Source organism: Thermobia domestica, chromosome 1, assembly GCF_964235325.1.
Source record: "Thermobia domestica chromosome 1, izTheDome1.hap1.1, whole genome shotgun sequence".
NCBI lineage: Eukaryota > Metazoa > Arthropoda > Insecta > Zygentoma > Lepismatidae > Thermobia > Thermobia domestica.
The window spans coordinates 156,118,826-156,145,131 of NC_137454.1; the positions used below are offsets into that span (position 1 = coordinate 156,118,826).

At 35.1% G+C, this 26,306-nt stretch overlaps 1 protein-coding gene across 1 annotated transcript in view; it reads right to left on the reverse strand.

The window, feature by feature from the left end:
* Positions 1-23,159, reverse strand: part of LOC145690230 (out at first protein-like) — a 171,168-nt gene extending 148,009 nt beyond the window's left edge. The window contains exon 1 of the mRNA XM_081764921.1: positions 22,605-23,159. Within this exon, the coding sequence (XP_081621047.1) occupies positions 22,605-22,940 (336 nt within the window). The 5' untranslated portion in view covers positions 22,941-23,159. The remainder of the gene's footprint in view (positions 1-22,604) is intronic.
* Positions 23,160-26,306: the final 3,147 nt, after the last annotated feature.

Here is a 26,306-nt window from a genome sequence, read left to right on the forward strand (position 1 = left end):
TCGTTATGTATTGAATAGCGAAGAGCATATGAATTTGCTGCTAAGTCGTGACGAGAAATTGCAATATAATATATTCCCATAACAGAAAAAACTACGTCAACGAAATTTAGAATTGAAATATTATTTTTACGTGTAAGAATACCAACCCCCGGGAGCCCATCTCTACATAAGTGATTTTAATTACTTGTCATAACAGACATCGTTTCACAACAGAAAGGAACGAAATAGAAATATTTAATGCTCTTTCACTAAGAATCGAACCAGAACCCTAATATATGCTTTTATTTTGAAAGTCCTCTCATCGGAATCGAAGGTGAGACCAGTACTTCACGGAAAGGAACGAAATAGAAATATTTAATGCTTTTTCACTAAGAATCAAATCAGAACCCTAAATATGCTTTTATTTTGAAAGTTCTCTCATTGGAATCGAACGCGAGACTTCACGATCTAGAGTTGAATTAATCCTCGCACGGAGTAATCCACCGTGAGGTGAACACTCATTCACTGAATGTCAGTGCCTCGCATATAGATTAGATTTTATTTTTGTAAAAAAAAACTTTTCGTATTTTTTTCTAGTCGTCTTGTATTGGGTAGCTAGATTCCCCACCTCAGCCTCCAGATCCATCTTGTAATGCTAAGAATAGAAGTTCCCAGGTTTTCTGCGAAGAGTTTTGAGGAGTTTGACCTGATCTTATTCTCACGAAACGGCTGGAAAATTTTCGTCTGGAACCTTCTCAGGAAATTGAGTTGATAAGACGATTGTTGTGGTTCATGGATGTTTTTAAAACGTATTGGTAACGGAAGCACTTCTCATAGCATATCATAATGTTTTAAAAACGTAGGATGAGAAAATTTGTATGCTCAAATCACCAGGGTTGATTGTATTGCATGTGAAAAGTATTATATGGATATTCACATGATGGTGATGAGATATTGCGCTATAACATTCCCATAGCACAAAAGATTACGCCCCCACGAAATGTCTGTAGGTTATGAACTATTTGTTTATCTAATTTGGTCTTGGGATTCTCACGAATTCACTTGTAAGTGTTCATGGGGATAGAATTTGTTTGCAGACTGTTCTTTGATCGAATAGACCTTAGTTGCTCAGGGGAATATCGCATTGCATGAATCGTGAATATCGTATTTTCAAACGTATACAGCATTTGAGATTACATGTATGTTTGTTGTCGGCTTCACATACGAACATACTCACGTGCGACTGAAGATAGTGTAATCTGAATGCGAAAACGCTGAGTTTGTGTAATGAAAAATAAGTCTGTTAATAGATAAGATTTACTAAAGATGATATTTTGATACATCTATCAAATAATGTGTGTGAATAAGGAAATGAAATTGAATAAGGATATTAAATGTAGCAGGGGAGAGGTGGGGAGATTTTATTCGTTTGGAAAAGCTCATATGTTTCTTGAAAACAGTTATCATAATAAACTTGCTTTATTTTTGACTTCCAATGCTCTCCCATCCGTAAATCGAACTCAGGATCACGTTCCGTGTTAGATATTAGAACAGCTGAAGGTACTGAAAAGATGAGCAGACGGCACAGGGGCAAAGCGCTTACATTTGGTATATGATGGTCCCTAGTTCGACTACCGAATATATTAGCTTATGATGACTTAGCATAATGGGCATAATCGTAGGACATTAAATAAATAAATTTGTGATTGGGGGCAACAACGTGTTCGTTGATTCTCATGTGGTATTTCCGCTTCATCTCATAATATCATTTCATTTACCTTAATCATCCTTTCATCTTAGCCTAAAAGAGATATTCGTGGGACGTTAAACTGAAAGATTTCATCTTTATCGTTGCACACAATTGTTTTCCCGATCAACATGTGTAACATTCTACACTTAGTCGTGTTTCTGTTCTTATGATTAGGTTTGGAGATTTACATTTTAATAAAAAAATAAAAGAAACGAAAAATCGTCTTAGACGTTCCTTAAGTAGAATTACTTTGAACAAGAAATCTTAATTTTGTGGCGAAGGGTACGTCCCTCATGATATAGTTCATTCTCGAGACGAGATAGAATACATCGAGAAGCAAGATCGACGATACTTTTACAAAAATTTATGATGAGATCCAATGTCGGACAGATCTCCTTATAAAAGTCATAGAAAAAGGATTCATTCTGTTTTCACTGTTGTAAATTAAGGCTTTAATTGGAAGATATCCGTTAAATCGAGTAATATGGCAACTCGACTTGAAAGTACAAGACATCACATACAAATTTTGCATTCATGTGTTACTAGCCTAGATGCTCAGTATAATAATAAGGGCGTCAACGCATCTCTCTCTGTTTCAGACCAATCTCAAAGTTCGTGAAGAAAAATTTATTACTTTTAGATTCATTTAAATGTATGTTAATTAGTTTAAATAACTTTTTTCGGTATTTCAAATTTTGTTTCCCACATATTTGAGTCGTAGGCCTTTCTCAAGTTAATAAATAATTGATATGTATGGATATAGCATTAGCCCTTGTTTAGTTGTAAAATTAGTGTAATAAATCTTTTGCACCCATGATAAGTAAATTCTCTCATTACACTATTCGTTAACTTACTTAGTTGCAATTTTCATTATTTATGCAATTCAGCTTATTTCGTTTACGATTTACTTCCTATGTGATCAAAGAAATGATCTTTGTTCGTGGGATTTCTTAAGACATCATGTTCTCACACAATGTTAAGGAAAATCGATGAGCTTGAAAATTTTCAATCCTGTGTGAACGTATTAAGTTTTGTGTCTCACGCAGGAGAGTCCTTTATTATTATTATTTCCATCGAGAGATAAGAAAGGTATCCTGCGAATTCTTAAGATAATGAGGACAAGGTGATTTAATGGTCATACATATAGAATACATCTTCGAGAGTGAACATATTATTCATTAGTTAAAGATGGCATCGTCAATGAATTTATTAACCAAACTTAATGCAGCGTCGTTAGTATCTTTTACAAAATTACAAGACTTAGAAATTAATAAAACCTATCGTATTGTAGATTGCAAATTAATTACAACCGTATATGGAAAGAAGGTTTGTGTGACTTTTGAAGCAGGACAAAAAGTGATTCTACCAGGACGATTTACTGAAAAAGTTGAAGCAGATAATGGCGCTTTATTAACATATTTGCAAAGTGGAAACGTTTGTTTAATATACAAAGGAAAAAAAAAAGATTAATTTAACGGGACATAGTATGCACGATATTGAATTCACAGAGTTGAACGCATCGTAAGTGTATGAACATGTACATGATTATCGACTTATTCTTCATTCTCATCCTTTTTCCCTAAAATTTCTCCCATCTTGGTGGCTTTGTGTGTTTCCGGGGTCGCGAGAAATCGCAATGTCTTTCATGTACTGGACTTGAGGCAATTCATACATGTGTAAATGAACAAAATATTATTAGTGAAATGAACAATAGTTTTTCGAATGTATCTTCGGCTTTGAAGAAGGACGGTGATATAAACATTGATGATGAAAGATTAAAATTGGAAATGAAAGTATTATGTAAACAAAAAATTATAGAAGCAATCAGGGATGAATTATTTGACACAATTCAAACACAATCATGGTGGGGGAAACTGATACTCAACCTGTGGATGACATCGATGAGATGGTTATGTGTTGATAAAAAAGAAGAAAAAATATTTTTCAGTGTAGTGGTTTTAGTGAAAAGTGATATATATTTTTATGACGTAAATTGAGTGACAAGAGGATATCTAACTGTCTGAGAATTATATACATTATCAAGTTTACTATACCAATAGTGAAATGAAACACGCAAAGAAAGAAAACATATGTTTCAGTCTAGTGATTTTATTAAAGTGATATATTTTATACATTTCTGAAAAATGTATCATTCATTAGTGAGTAATATTTTACGTTGTATGCAAAAATCGTATTTGAATTCATTATTATGAAAAGAAAAAAATATTTTTTTTCAGTGTAGTGATTTTAGTGAAAGTGATATATTTTATACATTTCCGATTATGTATCATTCATTAGTTCACTAATATTTTACGTTGTATTAAAAAACGTATTTGAAATCATTCACCAATAAAAAAACTAATTAAAAAAAAAGCTATTAGGTTTAAATTTAATCTTGTACATTTGTTTGGAAGTTTTACATTTTAATAAAAGTAAAAGAAACGAAAAATCATCTTAGACGATCCTTAGGTAGAATCACTTAGAGCAGGAAATCTTAATTTGTGAAAAGTTATGTACCAAATTCACCGTTTGAATATTATTATTATTATTATTATTATTATTATTATTATTATTATTATTATTATTATTATTATTAATTTGGGGAGTAGATTCGTTTGATATAAATCGACAAGTACATTTTTTCAAATTCGAAATGAAACATAAACATCCGAGTCTCATAGACAATACTAGTTCACTCAAGTTTTAGCCCTCAGACACTGTTTTAATGTTACATGTGGCATATATCAGTTGATTTTGAGTGTAACGTCCCGTTTGGCAGTGAGGCTATATGAGACGTGGCCCTACTGATTAATGTGGAATCTAAACCACATGAGCTCCCGACGGGAATCGAACCTGCATCTCCCACGCGAAAGGACTGAGAGTTGCTCATTCCTTAATGTCAGTTCAAAAAGAAGCAGAATACAGGGAGAGCTAATCTTTGATATCGTGGAATCTTTCTTTGAATTCATTTTTCCAATGCTGAAGCTTCTTGGTATGCATCCTGTACAAAGCAAGTGCCTCGTACTTGTTCCATACTTAACACAAATTGGTAAATGTATCAAGCCTTCGTTTTGTAACAGTTTCACCCAGAGCTGCAACTTGTGTTCTAACGTTTTATTTACGTAATGTTTGCAGTAATTATGTTTTTTCCTTAAAGTTTCAAATTAAAATGTGACAAATATTTCGTAATATCATCTGCCATGAAAGAAACATATTGTAACCACAAAGAATCTGTCAGTAAGTTTGTGCTTTGTTCTTTGATTTGAAGAAAATTGCTAATTTCATCTCTCAAGTTCTAGGAACTTTTCAGACCCGTGGAGCACAGGATACCCAGTACACTTCTCTGCGATAGGGAAACCTAGAATATTTATGCAAAACCTTCCAAGAAAACAGCAAATTGTCGCTGGTTTAAGCCATATGAACATTGTCTATGTGAACTATCTTTGAACGTATCACAAAGTGACCCAAAGTAGATATACATATCTGCATTGATCAAGTATGACATTTTAATTTATTAAGATAATGAATTTATATGCTTCGGTCTATTCCGAGTTTAGGCATAAGTGAAAAGGAATTAAGAGCAAATAATGAAGAAACTAAGTCAATATATTGTATGTATGTGTTGTAATAAGTAAATGAAAATTCCATGAGCTGATCAGTACAGGGCTGTATATCTACTTTTGGGTCATTATATATATATATATATATATATATATATATATATACGAGTACTTCTTTCTTGTTTTCTGAAGGTGAACCGAGGGTCACAAAGAAATGATTCAAGGGCCACATGCAGCTCACAAGTTTGAAATACTTGTTCTACAGTTACAGGTTAATTCTGTTACCGGAAAAATGGCAGATCATTTGTATTTGAAGTTTCATTGCGTTATTTTCAAATCACAAGTGTATTCTCAAATTTTGAACTTCAAAGGACAATGCTTTTCAGACAACTGATGTAGATCTACCAAAATTTAGTTTTTATTAAGTAAGGAATATTTTAAGAAGGTATTAGTAGAATAAATTATTAACATTTCAGTTCATTTCAAAGAAGAAAGAAAAATAAATCCTCTATAAGTCAATGGACAAAAAAGAAGATGACACACAACACGCAACATTATCCATCATTTCTCAAAATGGAATAAATTTCCATTATATGGACTGAAGTTGAGGATTTTGAAAGACTTTGAGGCTCAATATGAATCAATTATATACAGACTTGATGACACAAAGAAAAAACTATGTAGCGTACGTAAAATCGTAGATTACATGCGTAAATCTTAGGGATAGGCGTGAGTCGAGTCAAATGTAATTTTCTCGAGTTGAGTTTCGAGTCGAGTTACTGTTTTCAGGTCGAGTTTCGAGTCGAGTTGAGTTTCATAAATGGCTCGCTCCTTCAGCTCATTTTAAGTCGTTTTGGAATCGTGGTCTTATTAAACTGGAAAAGGAAAGCCATGAGAAATATAAGCAATAATGTGAAATACTTTTAGTGTTTCTCACGACTTTTTTTTTTATTAAATCCATGTTGATAGAGAGAAAGGTAGAAGGACGACCAAGCATAGAATATCTAGATCTTTGATAACGTCACAGGTTGTAATTCCTCTCTGTAAAATAATCCATCCAGTGATTCCTTTGTTCCTATCTTCACTGTCTGACAAAATATGACACGATTCGAGAAACTTTTCGGTACGAAAAAGAGATAAGTCGCAAATCGAGAAGTACATTTTTTCAAATTCGAAATGAAACAGAAATATCCGATATTCATAGACAATACTAGTTCACTGAAGTTTTAGTCCTCAGACACTGTTTTAATGTCACATGTGGCATATATAATAGCTTTAAATTGATATAGCAATTGCACGAACACGATGTATTTTCAAACTCAAGACAATACAAAAACATCCGAGATTTATGAGCATTAATAATTCACACACATCCGAGACTTATGAGCAATACTAGTTCGCCCAAGTTTTTGTGATGAGGAAGATGTCCACATTAGACAAAATTTACAGAAAATTCGGAATATTAAGGAATGTTGGTGATCTGACCCAGAACATACCTTTTCATTACAGTAAACAAAGAACAGAAATGAACATGAATTGTACCTCAAATGATGTGTGCGGGTTCGATTTTAATCACAGTTCCCATGAAGTGAACTTTGTGGTGTACAAACATCGTGTGTGTGTGTGAGTAGAGTTTATGTTTCTAACTTCTTATTCAAAGATTCACAAGATGGGTTATTTCTTATTTAAATGCTTCTTTCAACATTCCTACTCTATCTTTGTTTTTAAATCACGTTCACATTTTATGTTTTATCTAATAACTACAGAGATATAAAAGTAGAAACAAAATGTACAAATGAAGGGGGATTAAAAGATTTATTATGAAGATCTAAAGCTGAAACCTCAAAATACTATTACTAGGGTAACTAGTATTGCCAACAAAATGAGAGAAACTTCTCGATACAAAAAGAGGCAAGTCTCAATTCAATAAGTACATTTTCAAATTCGAGATGATACAAAAACATAGGTACGTTCAAAAAAGTTTGTGATAACTTGATCCAAGATCCAATATATTTTAGAAAAACGATATCGAAATTAGAAATTTGTACACGCAAGCCCATTATCAGCGATGATTTTTGATTTATATTACCCCTGTTAGCAGTGACTTTGGGGGAATTGCTAGAGTTAGGAGGATATAGATATTTTTTTATCCGTAGTGTCATCACTTATCAAAGCTTGTTGACCATTACGTGATGCAACTTTTTTTCGCATTAAAGGTTCATCTGAAAATTTCAGATTTGTGCAATTTTTCGAAGTGTAAGTGGTCAGTTACAGTTACAGATTCGATTAACAGAATATAAGTCTAGGTACATCTTTAATAGTGTAATTCAAATTGTGGGCCTAATATCAACATGTGCAGAGCTATGTAAAAATGCATGATGTATTATATCACAGAATACTACATTGCTAGATCTACCCACTTTCTCAGATTTGTTCAAAAAACGTAACACAAGACTATTGTAATTTGTTATTTGAATTACCTTTTCTTACTTGTCTTAAAAAAGCAATACATCTTCGCGGATAATCATTTAGCGCCCATACAAACAGTTGAGAAAATTTCTTTTCCTATTACAGTACCGACTTGACAAGTTATCAAATTATAACTATTTCAAAGATAACGTGAAAACAAATTAATTCATTTGTTCACGAATTAATGCGAAAAAGAAAATTTGTCAACTGAAGAATACTTTCTTTTTCGTGTGTACAGGAAGATTATATGACTATACGTAATAATGATCTACTGTTTCTCCAACAAATGTAGATCAAAACTTATTGGCCATTATGTGTTGCTATCTTTTTTCGCTAGTAATTCAAATTGCGGACCTGATGTCGACATGTGCAGAGTTATATAAAAATGAATCATGTATTATATCGCAGAATATTACATTGCTACTCCTTCTGTATATAGGATAGGTCAGTGTTTCTTTAGATATATGCTATCTTTTGCTGTTCAGCATTACGTCAGAACATCACGTTAACACTTCTCATTTTTGTTGACGAATGTCTTGGTTTAATATTTATCTTCACACGTATGTAGTTCATTCTTTTTTTTAAAAAGTAAACTTGTGATGTTTAAAGATGATGATGGTGAACGTGTACAATAGATTTCAATCTTTTAATGAAGTCATTCGATTCATTTTTAATGTTAGACTTTCGTTTTGAAAAGTAATTAATTTTCTAAGAAACGATTACATGTTACTCTTGTGCACATCACATCTTTGCAAATACTATCTAATGTAACCACTAACGTTTTGAATCAGGTCCAGTTGGAACAAAATTTTCTAAAAGGGAGCATGGACATGCCAATTTTTGGTTGCTAATCATGGCTCACATGTTCGCCAAATATTAGTAATTTTAAGCATTACCTCATTAGCCTCCTGTCTCCTTGGTATTATCACAATGGAAAGTTCGCTGACGGTATTCGTAACTTTTTGTAAAAGAGTGATGAGTAATCACAATTTAATTTTTTAACGGCCATGATGGATCAATGGTTGAGTCCCATTGGTAGATTGACAACAGTCAGTCCCAAATGTAGGGAGATGGGCAGTAGAAGTTAGGAAAGACCCAATTCAATCATATTTTAGTTCATTTGCAAGCCTACCGTGATAATTTTAGGGGCGCTCGTCATCCCTGTGGATAAGGGCATGGGTAAAGTGAATACTTCTGGTGCTTGTGGTTCCTGCCTCAATCCGAGTTCATGTTAATAGGTAATTGTGGTAAACAAAAAAACTGTGATCATTAGTTCTCCTGTTTACTTCTACTTTGTTATTTTTCTAAAGCAATTATGTCAGGTTAGAAGAACATGTATCTTTTCTTTCTAGTACGTGTATTGTTCTTCTACTCATAAATTCAATGGATTTCAGGATGCATGATGACTCAGTGATATAACGTTTATTCACATTGTCATTCTATCAACTAATATTTTTTCGTCTTAATCATATGTCCTTTTACCGAGAAAGGGTATATTTATGGGGACGTATCTTTATTTCTCCGGGGGGTCTTTACATGATGTACAAACCTATTACATTTTAGGTTTGAGGAGTATGGTGGCTCAGTGGTAAAGGATTTACAATCACTACTTCGCTTTTCAAATGCTGAAGCTTCTTGGTATGCATCCTGTACAAAGCAAGTGCTGGAACTTAATGGTGATCAGTGCCTCAGATTTGGCAATCATCACACCTTCAGTTAATTACTCTAAAAAAAGAAAGATAACGAGTTCGGAATTTGCTAGATTCATGTTTCTCCAAGGCTGATGATGATGATGATGATGTTAATGATAGGTGTTCAGTATAATAATAATAAGGGCATAAACACATCTCTTTTTGTTTCAGACAATTCTCATAGTTCGTGAAGAAAAAATTATTACTTTTAGATTTATTTGCCAACGAATGGAGAAACTTTTCGATACGAAAAGACATAAGTCGCAAATCGACAAGTATATTTTTTCAAATTCGATATGAAACAGAAACATCCAAGACTCGTAGTATTGTCACTAATGTACCTTCAAAAAAAAACATGTTATGTTAAAAGAAAATGGCAACGTTGATTTTCACTGAAGAGTGGAAATACGAAGAAATTCTGTTAGGCGGAACGTTAAACTAAAAATATTTCATCTCTCTCTTTCTCTCTCTCTCTCTCTCTCTCTCTTTCTCTCTCTTACAAAGGGCATGATGTCTCAATGATTGCGAAAACTATTACTTAACACAATATGATGTTCTTATTTCCTAGCAAATACGAAAACTCAAGTTAGAGGTACGTTCAATTCAGTTTAACGTACCACGACTATGCCCATTTTGCTGAGGGAGATGGATGATTAAGACAAATGAATGAATGAATACTTAGTAGAATGAGAATGTATGAGTAGATCATGAAACCGCACGGACACGATGTTCGGAGATGAAACTAGGGACTGCATGCACTTTGCCACAGTGCACGACAATTAGTAATAAAAAATTATAAGCTTACTTGATCGGAGATCGAACTAGGGACCGCATGCACTGGGTTACGGAATAATGCTCTACTATACTAAGTATTCATCTGAAAGAATAAGTCATTGCTTTATCACTGAACCACACACAAACTTTCACATATTTCTTACGTTCGAAACGTAAGAAGATATTTCAGTTTAACGTACTACGATTATGCTCATTATGTTGAGGAAGACGAATGATTAAGACAAATGAATGAATGAATGAATGCTTAGTAAAATAAAAATATATAAGTAGACCATGAAAACTCACGGACACTATGTTCGGAAGTCGACCACAGTGGGCGGCAATTAGTAATAAAAAATTATAAGCTTACTTCATCGGAGATCGAACTAGGGACCGCATGCACTGGGGTTACGGAACAATACTCTACTATACTAAGTATTCATCTGAAAGAATACGTCGTTGCTTTATCACTGAACCACATACACAAACTTTCACATATTTCTTACGTTCGAAACGTAAGAAAATATTTCAGTTTAACGTACCACGATTACGCTCATCATACAGATAGACAGACAGAAAGATATACACTTAGATAGTACTTATTGTCTTTTCGAGTGCAGAATAATACGCATTCAATACTACACAGAGGCTTGTAGTGTTTGAGCCCCGTCGCCCAAAGCTTGGACATCTCCTCAACAAAAAAAAATCTTGATGCACGCCTGTGTACATAGCTAGTATACGAATTCTATGACGGGATTCTGAGCATTTTAAAAGAAATTGATGATAATAATAGGGAATATTTTAACTACTTTCGTCCTTTTAAAGTAATATCACACACAACTTAGACTATAATATGGAGAAAACTGTACAAAGTTCAACTTCCTAGATCAACTTAAAGAAATGGAGAAATGTTCTCTTATTTGAGAATAGACAATTGTTTTAACTTGAAGATTTGTGTTTATGTTGAAATCGTGGGGTGCTGTGGATCAGTGGTAAAGCGTTCACCTCCGGTGATTGGGGGCCCCTGGTTCGATCCTAACTTTCGTCGTGTGAACTTTGTGGTGCATATAGCTTCGCTGCTGAACGGAACGTTAAACTCAAAAATCAATCAACATCATGTGTACATGAGTAACGACATCCGAGATGTATAAGCAACACTAGTTTTGTCAAGTTTTAGATCTCAAACACTGTTTTAATATTACCTAAAACACACACATACATATCTTCGCTTCGTGTTGTCTGAAACCATGACCTAAGATAATGTTGACGCGATAGCTGGAGAACAACATTGAAATGCAAAACATGTTCTGTTATCTTATTTTTCTGCTCTTTGCAAGTAGATAGTGCAGATACAGAAACTCTCTCAGTTCGTTGACTTATGTATGTGTTTTTAACGTTAGATTTCACTCTTATTAACATTAGAAAATTATGAAATTAACTTCAGTGCCTCTGTGGTAGAGTGTTTACCTCTGGTGCATGAGGTCCCGTGTTCAAATCACGTCTTTTTTTTCTATATACTTGTCATTAATTTTAGCGACCACAAATTCCCTGCTTCCTTTACAACTTAACGAAAAGATGCTATTGACTGCCCCCGGAAAACCGTCCTTATCATTTCATTTTTACGTTCCAGAGGGCACGGTGACTCAGTGGTAGAACGTTCACCTCAAGTGCTTGGGTCCATGATTCGATCCCAGTTCGTGCCCTATGAACTTTGTGGTGGACAAACATCGTATGCGTGGATTTCCCTTCGGAGTTCACCAGTTTCCTTCCACTTTCTTCATTACATCATTTCATTCATTTTTTCATTATCACCTCTCCTTCATTAGCCTAGTAGACGTAACCGCAGGACGTAAAACTCACTTTTCACTTGTCCCATCGCCGTCCATTAGTATAGTACACTCAGTCTAACCGGCATAATCGTGGGACGTTATACTGAAAGATTTCATTTCATTTTTTTTCGTTCCAGAGGACAGGGTGGCTCAGTGGTAGAGCGTTCACCTTAAGTGCTTGGGGGGTCCCTCGTTCGTCTTCCATTAGCATAGTACACTTAGCCTAACCGGCATAATCGTGGAACGTTAAACTCAAAGATTTCATTTCATTTTTTCGTTCCATGGGGAACGGTGGCTCAATGATAGAGTGTTCACCTTAAGTGCTTGGGGGTCCCTCGTTCGATCCCAGTTCGTACCCTATGAACTTTATGGTGGACAAACATCGTATGCGTCGATTTCCCTTCGGAGTTCACCAGTTTCCTCCTGGGGGTCCCTGATTCGATCGCGGTTCACACCGTATGGACTTTCTGATAAATTCAAAAATCTACAAACACAACTTTCTTCATCGTAAACGTACGTTGTACTGTGATCGAAAAAAAAAGACGTCCGTACGGTTTCTTTTCAGATCAACCATTCTAAATGAAGTTTCTTAACTCCTAAAAGAGAAGTATCGGAATAACAACAACATTAGTATACTAATTTAAAAATCCTACCATATTGGTCGATCACAAAATACAAATTTTATGTGAAAATAATAAAAGATTTCAATTTCACTATATTATTATTATTATTATTAAATGCACTAGAATTACTACTACTACATTGGCCAGTATAAATGAAAAGTATTTTCTGCTTCTTTTTGAACAGAAGTCCACTTCATTGACAGACATCAACTTTAAAGTTCGTTTTTCCATCAAACTTGACTGTGTTTGTACACTATCCAATAAATCAGTCATAATTGAATCTATGAGTTTTTTGTTTATAGTCTGAAAACAAGCGGAATCAAATGTACAAGTTTTCTTTCCCATTCCGTTAAAATTTCACTTAAATCCAAATACAAGGTCTTTAGCAACACGATTCACTTATTCAAATGTTCCACTTTTTAGTACAATACACAATAATTTGGCTTTCATTAAATTAAGACCTTATGCACCATTTAATATGACAAGGAGGAGAAACAATCATGTTTCGTCTTGTTTATATATGTCCTATACACTTACGATTATGATATCAGTTCAGTAAATTCAAGATCGTGCATGTTACGTCCAAATAAATTAATCTTCATTCCTTTATATATTAAACATATATTTCCATTTTTCCAAATACGATGCTAATGCATATGGAAGTTATACATAATAGCACATACGTAAATTATTTGTATAATTACATATTGTTTTGGTAACTTTAGAATATGTACATGTACTTTTTACAGTTATATACAAAGAAAAAGTATGTAATGGAACTTTATTCAAGTTTCACTTCAAATTGTACCATATTGAAAATTATGTTCCTAATTGCAACTTTTACTGGCATTTTTATGTATATCATCATTCGGAGCACTACGAAATACTTGTATATCAGGGCACTTTTCCTGTATTTGTTTAATAAAAGCATATCCCTTCTTAAAGTAAAGAAATGGACAATTAGGAAACCATTTCGCATGTTCTATCCATGGAACATCGTTATCAGTCCAATCTTTTAATCCACCAGCACAATAAAAGCATATAGTTTGGTCTCTTGTCTTCGTGTAAAAAAATCCAGCATCACTTAATTGATCCGGGCATTGTTTTGATGAAATAGGCCAGTGTTCGAATGTTCTTAAACGTAATTCCTTTGTACAATACTGATTATATTGAGGGGCAAAACATTTATATGCACCACTATATGGTAGTTCTGGCATTTGTTGGAATGGTATCCTTTCAGATACGGAATTTGGTCCCATTTCCATTCTTAATCTTCCACTATTCGTATTTTTCTAATCGTCTACTTCAATGAAATCTTGCTTACGTTTCTATATTCAATTATGTTCGAAATCTATGGAAGTCAATATTATAAAGTAACTTATGATTTACACAGCCATGTTATTTCAGCAGATGATCAACAGAGACTAATGACACTATGCATACAAATATCTGTGCACACATGCATGATGGAGGAAGGGTGACGAAGAGGAAATCATGTTTTATCTTGTTTATTCATGTACCATACACTTACGAAAGACCACGATCGTTTGGGATCCGGGCTCGATTCTCGATGAGAAAGCATTCTTTTTTTTCTTCGCAGAAAATCTGGGAACTTCTATTCTTAGCATTACAAGATGGATCTGGAGGCTGAGGTGGTGAATCTAGCTACCCAATACAAGACGACTAGAAAAAAATACGAAAAGTTTTTTTTTACAAAAATAAAATCTAATCTATATGCGAGGCACTGACATTCAGTGAATGAGTGTTCACCTCACGGTGGATTACTCCGTGCGAGGATTAATTCAACTCTAGATCGTGAAGTCTCGCGTTCGATTCCAATGAGAGAACTTTCAAAATAAAAGCATATTTAGGGTTCTGATTTGATTCTTAGTGAAAAAGCATTAAATATTTCTATTTCGTTCCTTTCCGTGAAGTACTGGTCTCACCTTCGATTCCGATGAGAGGACTTTCAAAATAAAAGCATATATTAGGGTTCTGGTTCGATTCTTAGTGAAAGAGCATTAAATATTTCTATTTCGTTCCTTTCTGTTGTGAAACGATGTCTGTTATGACAAGTAATTAAAATCACTTATGTAGAGATGGGCTCCCGGGGGTTGGTATTCTTACACGTAAAAATAATATTTCAATTCTAAATTTCGTTGACGTAGTTTTTTCTGTTATGGGAATATATTATATTGCAATTTCTCGTCACGACTTAGCAGCAAATTCATATGCTCTTCGCTATTCAATACATAACGAAAAGACGAAAATCAATCAATCAATTGGGAAGCTTCAAACTTGATATTCAATCAATTGGAAACTTCGAACGTGTTAGCCATCCAAGAGTATGAGCATAGTAACAACGTTCGCTTGCGTTCTTCGCAGGAGGGAGTGAAGTGGAAGGGTTTGGGGGGTTCAAATCCATAACGAAAAGACAAAAATCAATCAATCAATCAATTGGGAAGCTTCGATCATGATAACTAATAGAACTCTCATCCGTCCAAGAGCATTTAGCTATTCAATACATAGCGAAAAGCAAAAATCAATCAATCAATCAATTGGGAAGCTTCGTCATCCAAAAGTATGAGCATAGTAACAACGTTCCCTTACGTTCTTCGTAGGAGGACGTGGAGGGGGTTTGGGGGTTCAAATTCATAACGAAAAGACAAAAATCAATCAATCAATCAATTGGGAAGCTTCGATCATGATAACTAATAGAACTCTCATCCGTCCAAGAGCATTTAGCTATTCAATACATAGCGAAAAGCAAAAATCAATCAATCAATCAATTGGGAAGCTTCGTCATCCAAAAGTATGAGCATAGTAACAACGTTCCCTTACGTTCTTCGTAGGAGGACGTGGAGGGGGTTTGGGGGTTCAAATTCATAACGAAAAGACAAAAATCAATCAATCAATCAATTGGGAAGCTTCGATCATGATAACTAATAGGACTCTGATCCGTCCAACAGTATGAGCATCCAAGACTATGAAGGCCAAGAGCATCTAGCTATTCAATACATAACGAAAAGCAAAAATCAATCAATCAATCAATTGGGAAGCTTCGATCATGATAACTAATAGGACTCTGATCCGCCCAACAGTATGAGCATCCAAGACTATGAAGGCCAAGAGCATCTAGCTATTCAATACATAACGAAAAACAAAAATCAATCAATCAATCATGAAGCTTCGATCATGATAACTGATAGGACTATGATCCCTCCAAGAGTATGACTACCCAAGACGATAAAGCCATCCAAGACTATCATCATAACAACAAACTGTTCTCATACACGTTCAGATAAACCAAAATTTTCCCACGCACTTCTCTGGTAGCCGTAAAAGGCTATGACCATAGCAACTAAAGGCTTGTCGAAACTTGCCTCCCAATTCCAGGAAATGATATCGCCAAAATTAGGCCAAAATTTTCCCACGCTTATGAAGGAGGGGATATCTACTATAGAATCGAGTACTGCAAGTTGACAATCGTCAAGGAGATTCATAGAAGTAATGACGACATCCGGTGTAGTTTGACTGATAGGTCTGGTGTGTGCAGGCAAAACATGAAGATGGAGCTGAAGATCGTTACTTAAGTACTCCTGAAAGTCTGATTTTTCGCGATTAGTTCGACTATGGATATTAATGTCCGCCATGATTATAATATTTCGAAAATTGTTGGCTATGTATCGGAAATATTCTAATGGTATAGGTTGACGTGGTCTGACATAGATTGTACTAAAATTGATAATGATTGATGGAAAGTATATGCTGAATAGTAGGTACTCCGGGAGATTAGCCAAAGCATGTGGAGTATATGCTCGAACTGGATACTTAGGAAAATATCCTAATGCTACTCCTCCTTGAGCCCGTAGAGCTTCATCTTGGAAGTCGCAGCGCTTTAGTTCATATCCAGGAATACGAGCAAACATACTCGGTTTTAAGGCGGTTTCGTTTAAAGCAAAAACATTAATTTGTTCTTCTAGTAATAAAGCTTCTAGTAATAGTTTATGTTGACAAAAAGATCGAATATTAACAAAAAGAAAAGAAATCCCCATTATGAAGAAGACTTTGCAGATGGTTTTAAACAGCGGTTTCCAGGGTTCCAATGTGAAAATGCACATAATTATTAGAGTAAGTTGCATGAAGATTAATGTTAAAAATTGATTTAGCAGCAGAAATGATGTGTTGAATAATAAGAGCTCGCTGGAAAGGAAAGATGTTTTGTAGCACCAGGCTAACGTAACGTATGAGGTCTTCGACAGTTAGCGGAGGTAATATTGATTGTGTAGGTGGTGTGGTTTTGTCGGCTGTTTTTAATGGGACAGTTAGTTCCGGATGCTCAGGTGTGGGTGCTGGTTTACCCTTACACCGATAACTATATGTAGGGTGAAGCCCACTGCCACATGTATTGCATTTTGGTGGTCATTTTAAGTTGGGGCAGGTTTTAGTGTCATGAAGCCCAGAGCAGTAACCACATTTGGGTTGATTACGACAATTGGCCGTAGTGTGGTCATTATATAACTGACACTTTTCGCAACGAATTGGTAGTGGACCCTGCGTTCTAGATGGTTCGACGCGATGAATTTTCTTATATATGGGTGCACCAAATCTCAGAAGATAGTCAATAGAATCTTGCCGTTGCGATAGAATTCGTACCATATATGTTGGTCCATTATTATTGCGAATACGAATACACTTATCAACTGAAATCCCCTCTTGTGCTAATTCCTCTTGAATTTCTTCATCAGTTAAATCGGGGGAGACACCCCTAATGACAACCGACAGGTAAGGTGGCTTTCTAGGAGGTGGCTGCTGTTTCGGTCGCTTATCGGTGAGTTTGGCAAGCTTAGCGTTCTTGCCAAAAATTTCGTAAGAAGCTTTATTTCGGACCGTGATACCAAAATTCGGATCTTTTGACTTCAAGATATAGCCATTTTTGGTTTTGACGATTTGAACTAGGGTGTCACGTACCCGAGGAACATACTTTACGATTTGCAGAAAAATCATTTTAGGGTTTGTGTACTTAGCATCAAAATCTGTAAGAATGTAATGAAAGAGAGTGGCGTGAGATGAAATAGTAGGAGATACAGCAGATGATGCACCTGTATGTTGTCGTTGATCGACTTCGATGTCCATTGATGCTACTGGTGATCGAGACCTGATGCGTTTCGCAGATTGCGTAGATTCGTTAGATGGATGCCTATCTCGCGATACAGTAATTGGTTCATGCCCCCAAGAAAAGTGTCGGGTACGGGTGCGACTGGATTGACCGATGTGTGCAGGTTGCGATAATGAAGTACTGGGAATAGGAGATATCGCTGGTAAGCCCGAGTGTCTGCCGAGATTCGTTTGTCCAGTGATATTGCCAGAGTCTGCCATCGTGATGATACAGCCTAGGGCCGTAGCCCAAATGAAGGTGAAAATGAAAAAGATGATGAAATGAGGTTCAAAAGACAAGGTGCCCTCCGAAAGTGAAAACTTCCGTCAACCCTCTGAGTGCCGTATGTGTTTTGTGCTCACAAATGCGTATTTCAACACTTGGTCCTCGCTAGCACATTAAATAACACAGGAGAGGTTAGACTCCTTGATTCAGTATGATGACGTTCTCCAAAACGGCGGTAGTCACAATCTAGTTCCACTATCAACAATAACGTATAGTGAGTACTAATAGTATTTTAAATCTGAAATAAATGTTTAGTTATAACAATCGTCACATTATAATTACACTTAACACATAATAATAACTTAACTAAAATGTAATTAGTTCATTTATATTATTTGCAGCATTCAGAATTTGGTTAACATTGCAAAAGTGCTCAGTACTGCCATCTACTGATTTTTATTGAACTATGTTTCTTTATAAATACTGAATACTACATTCTACATATGGTAATAATTTGAATATATTATACTATAAGTAGGAAAGATACTTGGCTAGGGTTAACAGATTTTGAAAACGAAAAACCGGGACCCCAATCTCAGGCTATCTATCTATAAGATCAGGGTTCCCACTCATTTAGTCAGAATCAGTTAATTACCTGTATTTTCTCTTTACTACTAACAACTTTCCAGTCCATTCTGTACACAATTAACACAAATGAAGCCCCACAAGGAATGTATAAAGAATGTGAAAAGGTAAAGTAAGAAGAGTCGCCTGGCGTTCCTTATTCCGAATTCGAATTTGTTTAATAGGTTCCAAATATTACCAGTGGCGCAAATCTATCATCAACATGGGGGCCGCGGTGGCTCAGTGGTAGAGCGTTCACCTCTGGTGCTTGGGGTCCCGGGTTCGATCCCAGCCCCCGCCAAGTGAACTTTGAGATGGACAAACACCGTGTGCGTGGGTTTCCTCGGGGTTCTCCCGTTTCCTCCCACTTTCTTCATTCCATCATTTCATTCATTACTCATCATCACCGTCTCCTTTAACCTAACCGGCATAACCGTGGGACGTAAAACTCAAAGATTTCATTTCATTTCATTTCTATCATCAACATGGGGGGGTGGTTAAGACCGTTCCCATGATCTTTTTAGTTTTTTAAAGCGATGTTCAAAATATTTGAGAAGATGAAAAACAATGCTGTGGAGGATCAGGAAAGCAGAGTTGTGTTCAACATTGGGATGACGGCAGATTTGAGGCTTAATATCGGGGGACATCAATTTCATCTCACTTTCTTTTGAGGCAATGCAACACAAATCATCACATTTCAAATCGGATTATTGGGGGGCAGTCCCCCCAGTTCCAAGATTGGATGGGACATGTTCCCCTCATCCCCCCCGGGGATTTGCGCCAGTGCGTACACCGAGTTGCTTTCGAATAGTGAGTTAAAGTAAAGTGAGTGTAAGATTCTCTTAAATCTCTATAGTCTTAATTTATATGCATTAAAAAAATCGAATACGGTAAGTGGACTAGTTTATAACGTTAATTGTGTTGACAACATTATGACTTCAATTTTTAGCGACCTTTTAATCCAAATTGGAGTGATTTTATCTCTCATTTAGCGACTTTTTGTGTCAACATTTTGGTAACAGTGTTAAAAAAATATCAATGTTATAGAAATACTACATTTCACTATGAGATAAGTACAAAATCTATTTAGATATACGTGTTCAACTTTGAAACAGTATAACATGAACAGGACCGGATTTAGGAGAGATACACCGGTGCACGTGCACCCTCCCGCCCCCCTTCGTTCTAAATATACACTATCTAAAATGAGAAGCTAGGAGTGAAAATAGCAACACTTTCCGAATCTTTCTCAATTATTTTTCCGTTTGGGGCTTAAGAGAAGGCAGAGTTTTGCAAAAGCAATAGTTTAAGTCAATTTTCTTGACGTTCAAGGAAAAGGATTCACCAAGCAAAACAATATAACATTTGTAAAATAGGGGAAGAAAACAGAAACCAGGAGGAGAGAAGAACATTTTTTCCTGCATATTACATGCGACTCTCTTTAAAATACTACCCCTTCCCTCGTTCTATGTATTGGCGTTGTCAGGGATAAACAATATCGTTGCATGTCACTTCGAAGAGTTTCAGTGTAATTAATTATTTTGGTAGTTATTGGTGCACCCCTCAGAAAATCCTGGATCCGACCCTGAACATGAATATATCCAGTAAATACATGATTTGTATGAAACAATGAACATTGTTTATATTTTACTTAAATTAGTTGTTTCGCCAGAGCCTTCGAGACGCAGTACATTACACGATAAAATTGTGCTTAATTAAATGCTCACATTTAATAAATACATTTTTATTTTTCTCACTAATCATCCGATCCTGTCTATACCGTATTTATGCAATTATTCAAGAATTTCTTTACACAGGCAAGCGACAGTGAAGGTAGCGACATATACTAGCGTGACTACTTCTTATTAGGACTAGCGTGACGCAGAGGTAAAGTGAGGGAGAACGCAGGTGGACGCCGTTCCACCACTTGCAAAAATATATATGCTATCCCCACTTCCTAAAAAAAAATACAATGAGCGTAGATAGGCATGGGGACGGCGTGACGTCATGCGTCCCCCTACCTTTTCAGATTCACTTTTACCCCTGGGTGAGTGCAAACTGAGACGTTTGCTGTTTTTTTTTTTTTTATTAGGATAACAATACTTAATATTTTTTATGTGAGGAAAAATATAACTCAAACACAGAGATTCTGTATTTAAGTATCTAATGGTTAATTATGGCCAAGAAGTATTGTACACAATATTATATAATAAATGTATAAAAAAAGCAAATATATGGTAGATTTTATATATCAACGTGATTGTCACTTGATACACGATTTCTTTGCATATTATGACTTTTAAACTTTTGTTGATGTATTATTGCAATCACAGATGTCTCTGTACACAAACACGTTGCTTGAGCAAATATTTTGTTTCCAATGGTAACATGAATAAATCTGCCTCGGAACCTTTATTATTATTATTATTATTATTATTATTATTATTATTATTATTATTATTATTATTATTATTATTATTATTATTATTATTATTATTATTATTATTGCTGTTATTTGTAGTAACTGGTCGAATAGCATATACTTACTGTTCCGTTAAAATTTATCTATTTGTATAAGAAGCGAAAAGAGATCATGAGTTCAATACAATTTTTATTTCCAAATGAGAAAATACACAAATGATATAAGCAAATACCTATTGTCTATTCTATTCAAGCTTAATCTTGGAAGATAGCAATAAAAGAATTACTGCTAGCGCATAATAGCTTAATTGTTCTTAACTTAACTAAACAAATTAAGATCTTAATTGATTTCAAGAAACATTTTCCGGTTAAGTATGTTTAAATTCCAGCTATTAATGACTATTAATGCAGTTCGTATTAATTTTTCTCTTTTCTTTCTTCAAATGTTTAAGTACATTTAATCGTTGGTTTATATCTGTTGAACCATGTTGGAAGTTTATGTCATCATGCTTTTAAGCTAAGCCGAATATAAATATTTTAGCGCAGGAATCACAGCGCTCATTTCTGATACGAAAGACTTATGGTTCAAGCTCAGTCCAACGTAAGTTTGTACTGAAAAACCGAGAGTTTTCCTGAATTTTCTTGTGTTCCATCGTTTCCTGTTTACTCTTTATATATATCATTATTTATCGTTATTCATCACTGTTTACTTTAGCCTGACGGTTGTTAATATGTAACACTAAATTGAACATTTAATTTCGTACAGCCATTTTATAGAATATAAATTATATTATATATTCGTATAACTGTGTAGCTCGAATAACATGATACGCTTATTAGTTGTTCATTATTTAAAAATCATTTTGCTTTATATGCTCATTAAAATTACACTGGTAAAAACAAAAAAGATGTAACGTCTTTTGAATATATTCCATTAGACAAAAAAAACCGTTGACCACAGTACGGTATTCCATAATTTGTGATAGTACATCTTACAACGTAAATTAAGTTATCCCGCTTAAGTAATAAATTTTATCAAAATGATAATTAACTCCGAGTTAGTTATGTTCATATGATGATTTATTACTCACGCAACATAATAATAATAATAGCGTATTTTTAAAATATTAATTTAAGAAATATAATATATTTCTTATAATTATAAGAAATATAATAAAATATAATTACAAATATACGTAATAAATTAATGAAATATGTAATCATACAATCAATTTCTCTGAGGAGACTTATTTTCTCCTCTTTTGACATTGTTTACTATCCACTAAGCACTGTAATAGTACTTCGAATCAAAATACAGAAGTACATTCGTCTTCCTAATAAAATTATTTCTGAATTAATACTATATAAAATTCACTGTTTAATTTATAACGTAAAATTATAGACATAAATTCGTTACCGCTCTCAGTTACATGATCGTTTATATACACAGATGTGAAATTTACAGCGGTTCTGAGCTGTGTTCATAATGCTAACCACCTACCTGATTTTTAAGATTAATTAAAAGTTGCGAATCTCCAATCTCAGCTACATATAAAACGCACCATATGCCCACATAGCAAACAAGCTTCACAGTGTGATTACGCCTGCATGTCATTTTCTGCACACAGCACAGTACCACATTTATTTTGGTTTCGTACTTTTCACTCGTCCATCCTGCTAGAACGAAACCTATTTCTCGACTGGTTGGCCAACAACATTGAAGTGGCAATTCTATCAGCGAGTGAGCTCGCTCGCTGTGTGTGCACCGGCCAACGTGTTTACATGATACAGCCACTAGAGGGAAACACTTGCAAGCCGCGAGATATCTCTCACCCATCTTCCTCTTTCTGCCGTGTTTTGTTTGTCCCTGCGCATTCGTAGATCAATGCTTGTGCTGTTCACGCGTTTCCCTCGAGAACGGAAGCTATTGTGATATCCCAGCGGAGGCATTGCAATGAACTATACAATAAAAAAAAGTAGAGAAATACAGTGCGCAGTTGTAAAGAGAAGATCAAAAGAAACTATTTCTTAAAAGAAGTGTTTCATCTTATAGCGCGCCATAGACGCACGCACTTGCATTACCAACATGTATGAAAGGTTTCTTTCATCAAGCATCTTGAAAGAATTTTTTGCCCACACACGTACCAACGTGCTGTCCAACAACTGAAAGTAGTTTGAGAAATGTGGAGGACGAGGAAACGCGTGCTTTTTCTTTCTGCAACTGCACGACCTTGGCATGCGACGGAGGAGAGACTCACGTGATTTCTTCCGCTGTCGTGATTGGCGGACCTAAATATAAAACAGCCACCTTGCATGAACGAGCCCATACACGGTAAACATGCACGCAGAACGGCAAAAACATCAAACATGTTTTCAGAAGATTTTGAAAACTTTTAACATGAATGAACGAGGCCATACACGATTAACTTGCCTGTGGTTTTATCATTTTTCATACAAGTCGGGCTGTTTCTTCAGGCATGTGTTTACGTGTATGGGCTGCTTATGTGAGAAAAAACATTTATAGAAATAAACATCCATTTTACAATGCAGCTTACGAAGATACCACTTTTATTAAAACAAATAGTACTATTGCGACCACTGATACGTTTTTGAAGCCATTCTTTTTTTTTTCAAAGACGATTTAATTACATTGATCAAATTGTGCATGATAATTGTAATCATGATAGAGGTAACTTTGAAGTGATATAATTTTGTCTGCTCTTGGCGAATTACGGCCAAAAACTATACATATACTAGTATCATTATTCTCCCATACTTTTAGAGGCAGCGTGGTCAAATTTTGCAAGTAGAATTGGCCAATGTGAAATAGTTGTCATGGGTAACATTCAGGGTGCGAGTTACCAGGGGGATGAGTGGGATTTTATTTCCTCAATAATATTTTGATCTCCTCTAAAGAAATCAACTAAAGCATCCCTGTTGTTTTCTCCACCCAACCAAAGTGACAAGAAGAAACTTGAGTATATTGTCAATTTCCACTGCTTCTTGTACATTTATGAAATTTTATTTTGCTAGTTGTATTCTGAAATTAAGTACGTAAACTAATCATTAGGAGCAGGAGTTTTTCGCAAATTGAAGTTAAACATTTCGCATCTGAAATTAAAAATTTCGTATTTTGTCGCATTTTGAAATCTAAAATTTCTCATTTTGTCGGTAAGTAAAGTACTTTACAAGCTCTAATATACAAACTTAACTATAATATAAAATATACAAACTCTAATATAGGACCTATATAAGTAATAAATAATAATATTACTTAGGACGATAAACTTATTCGTTATGCAGTTACAACGAATCACTTCTTTCTTATTTTACAAGTCCAAAAACTTAAAATACACTAGCACAGTATCTTTACGATTGCCACCAGAAAACACCATACATTGTATTAGCTATAAAATAGGGATGGCCGAAATTTTCCGGAATCCGGATTTCGGAAAATTTAATTTTCGGAATCGGAAATTTCACTTTCCGGATTTCGAAAAATTCCGGATTTCGGAAAAATTCCGGAATTCAGATAAATCTGGCATTTAGAATATTCCGGAATTCAGAAAGAATCCGGAATTCTGAAAAAAAAAGAAAAAGAAAGGGAAAAACATACATACAAAACATTAGCGCAATATCTTCGTGTATCTCTCTTCTGAGAATTATTATTCTGATGAAAAGTGCAGCATATTGCACTGCAATTTAACAACTGAAACTGACGTTTTAAAGAAATTCGTACTTTGTCGCGTTTTGTGGCATATTTCGCTCAAAATATCAGTTATCGCATTTTGTTGTGACTTCAAAATACCTGTTTCCTTACTCAATCTGACGTAGTTCGTTGAAAAACCAAATCTCGGCTTTGTCGGAAACCTTTCGCAATTTCGCAACTTGCAAAAAACTCCTGCCGCTACTAATCAGTTTTGACCACTTCTAATTTTATACTTTCAGCTACCACAAAATACGCATTATTTCCCCCTGTCTTCACTGTCACGCAATATTTTCTTCTCCATTACTATTGTCAGATAATAATCTTGAGTGTTTGGTGGGGGAAAGGATATCAGTATTTCATTTTGGATTTTTTTACCTTCAGACGTTTGCAACCTGTTGGACCTCATTTTGTCCTCCCATATCAATAACTTAATCGCATACTGGTAATATTCTTTGAAATTGTCGGGGAAAATCTGTACCAGATACGTAATATTAGCAAATAAAAGACATTTCAGTACTTTCAAGGTTAAATTAGCGCTTAACTCTTTGACCCACCTTAAGCAAATTTTGCACGGACTCGAACTAAATTCGCCCTTCCCGCTGATCTAGTGATTAGCGCTTGTCTTTTCTGTGAACGTGCTACCAGCTTCAATTCCCGGTGAGAGATTATAAAAAAATAATTTCGCAATCATCACTTTTCATTAATAATCCACTTCCTTTAGCCTAAACAGTATAACCGTGGAACGTTAACTAAATAATTTCATTTCAATTTTCGAATGAAATGCACACCATAGTATGTATGAGTGCAGGAGGCATAATGATCTTTTGTCCCAGTCCAAAACACTGCCTCTGACCATAGTGCCTACAGAGAGTGTATTGATAATAATTTGAACAAGTGTAGCTATGTGTGTATAATGTGGATCACAAACTTTTTTTCTTATACCTGGATGACGACGCCAAGGACTCTATTTTACAATGAAGTAGGGATGTGTTGTGGCTTATACGGGACTATTCGACGTATACCAAATTGAAAATACTTCGTATCCTCCATCGTATCCTCACTTTAAGTTTGGAAAGAACGATAAAATACGAGGGGTGGGTATACGCTATATTTTGGAAAACGGTATATTCGTTTCCTAGCATTTTCATAAATTCTAGCATTACATCACTGCGATTGAGTGATTTTGAATGTGACATATATATATACTAAGGTTAAAGAGATCATGTGGTAATTCCACACAAATGCTGCTAGCGGGCGTATGAAGAGTTAATTGACCATTGATGATGTACCGATAAGAGACAGGGATCCCATAATATATGTGCCCGTAGAAACCCGCTATGAACCGAGGAGAGCCTGGACAGAAGGATCGTATTGGCTGCCCTAACTGACAGAACGGCATTTAGCACTACAATCAAAGTCACAATGATCCTTGATGTGATTACACGAATAATAATTAATTGATTATTGGGGACAATAAGTCTACATTACGTGTTC